This window comes from Trypanosoma rangeli (genome assembly GCF_003719475.1).
Source record: "Trypanosoma rangeli strain AM80 chromosome Unknown Tra_15.4_contig_00433, whole genome shotgun sequence".
In the NCBI taxonomy this organism is placed as follows: domain Eukaryota; phylum Euglenozoa; class Kinetoplastea; order Trypanosomatida; family Trypanosomatidae; genus Trypanosoma; species Trypanosoma rangeli.
In genome coordinates, this window is record NW_021706175.1 from 13,031 (window position 1) to 14,117 (window position 1,087).

The following is a 1,087-nucleotide window of genomic DNA, read 5'->3' on the forward strand; positions in this document are numbered from 1 at the left end:
ACCAGGCAACGGTGCCTGTGGGAGGCGGTGCGACGCACGCTGTGACGACAGCGGCTGGAGAGCGTGCGGCAACGGGTCGCGGGCGAACTGAGCAGCCACCACGGCACCCAACGCCGAGACCCACATGCCCAGAGCACCCTCCACCCCCCAACCACGCGATAGTCGATTCGCCGCCACGTACCTCGGCCGTGCAGCCCCAAACGCAGGGCGGACATTGCGATAGTTCAGCAGCGTCAAGACGTTTTATTTGCGCCTCACAGCTCGGCACTTGTGAGGCGGTGCGCTGGAGCCGTTAGCTAAGCCCTCCAGTGGAGGGCCGTTCATGCCGGCGGCGGAGCTCTGTGGAGGGGCCGCCGACGAATACGCCATCAAGGCCCACCGTCCCCAGCTAAGACCTCGGCACCGCATAGTGGGAGAAAAGGCGCGCCCCGCGCTGCTTGGTGACACCAAAGCCACCGGTGTGGAGTGCACGGACGCCGCACCCCCAACACCGTGGCACGATGGTCGTCGTCCACTCTGCAAGAAGTAACCGCCTCTGTTCCCACAGGGACTGCCCTCCAAAAAAGTTTCCCACACCTTGCCTGCACTGTAACTAAACGTAAATATATATATAAGCAAGAGGAATTGTACCGTCAACGCAGCGCGCCCGGAAGGACAAACTCAGCAACAAACAAAACCCAACGCGACGTTCCACAGCCGTGCCTCAGCTCCCACACTCACGGAGGGAAGGGGGGGGGGGGGAAGTGCCGGAGCGCCCTAACCACCTCCCTCCCTGCACGAGGCGGAGAGGCCTGGGTGGGTGGGTGGGTCGGCGACTCCGAGGCACGCTCCTCCTCCCTCCCGACAAATGGAAAAAAAAGTAAAATCAAAAGAAAAATTAACTTATGTCTGCATGCAGACCTTCCCCCACAAAAAAAAAAGAATAATAATAATAATAATAAAGGAAACACGGGAAAACAACAATTAATCTCGACTACTAAGTTAATTTTTGTAGGTAGTGCGTTACGTCTACTGTCCGCACCCTCATAACTACATTGGCGGTGCTGTATATGTATATATATATATATATATATATATATAGTACGGT

At 56.3% G+C, this 1,087-nt stretch overlaps 1 protein-coding gene across 1 annotated transcript, besides 2 other annotated features; it reads left to right on the top strand.

The window, feature by feature from the left end:
• Positions 1 to 2: 2 nt before the first annotated feature.
• Positions 3 to 296, top strand: TraAM80_08571 (uncharacterized protein; the record flags this gene model as incomplete). Its single annotated transcript, XM_029385314.1, has 1 exon — positions 3 to 296. A coding segment is annotated over one exon (294 nt), but the record flags the coding sequence as incomplete, so codon positions are not given.
• A 616-nt stretch (positions 297 to 912) lies between these two features.
• Positions 913 to 941: a microsatellite.
• A 105-nt stretch (positions 942 to 1,046) lies between these two features.
• Positions 1,047 to 1,080: a microsatellite.
• Positions 1,081 to 1,087: the final 7 nt, after the last annotated feature.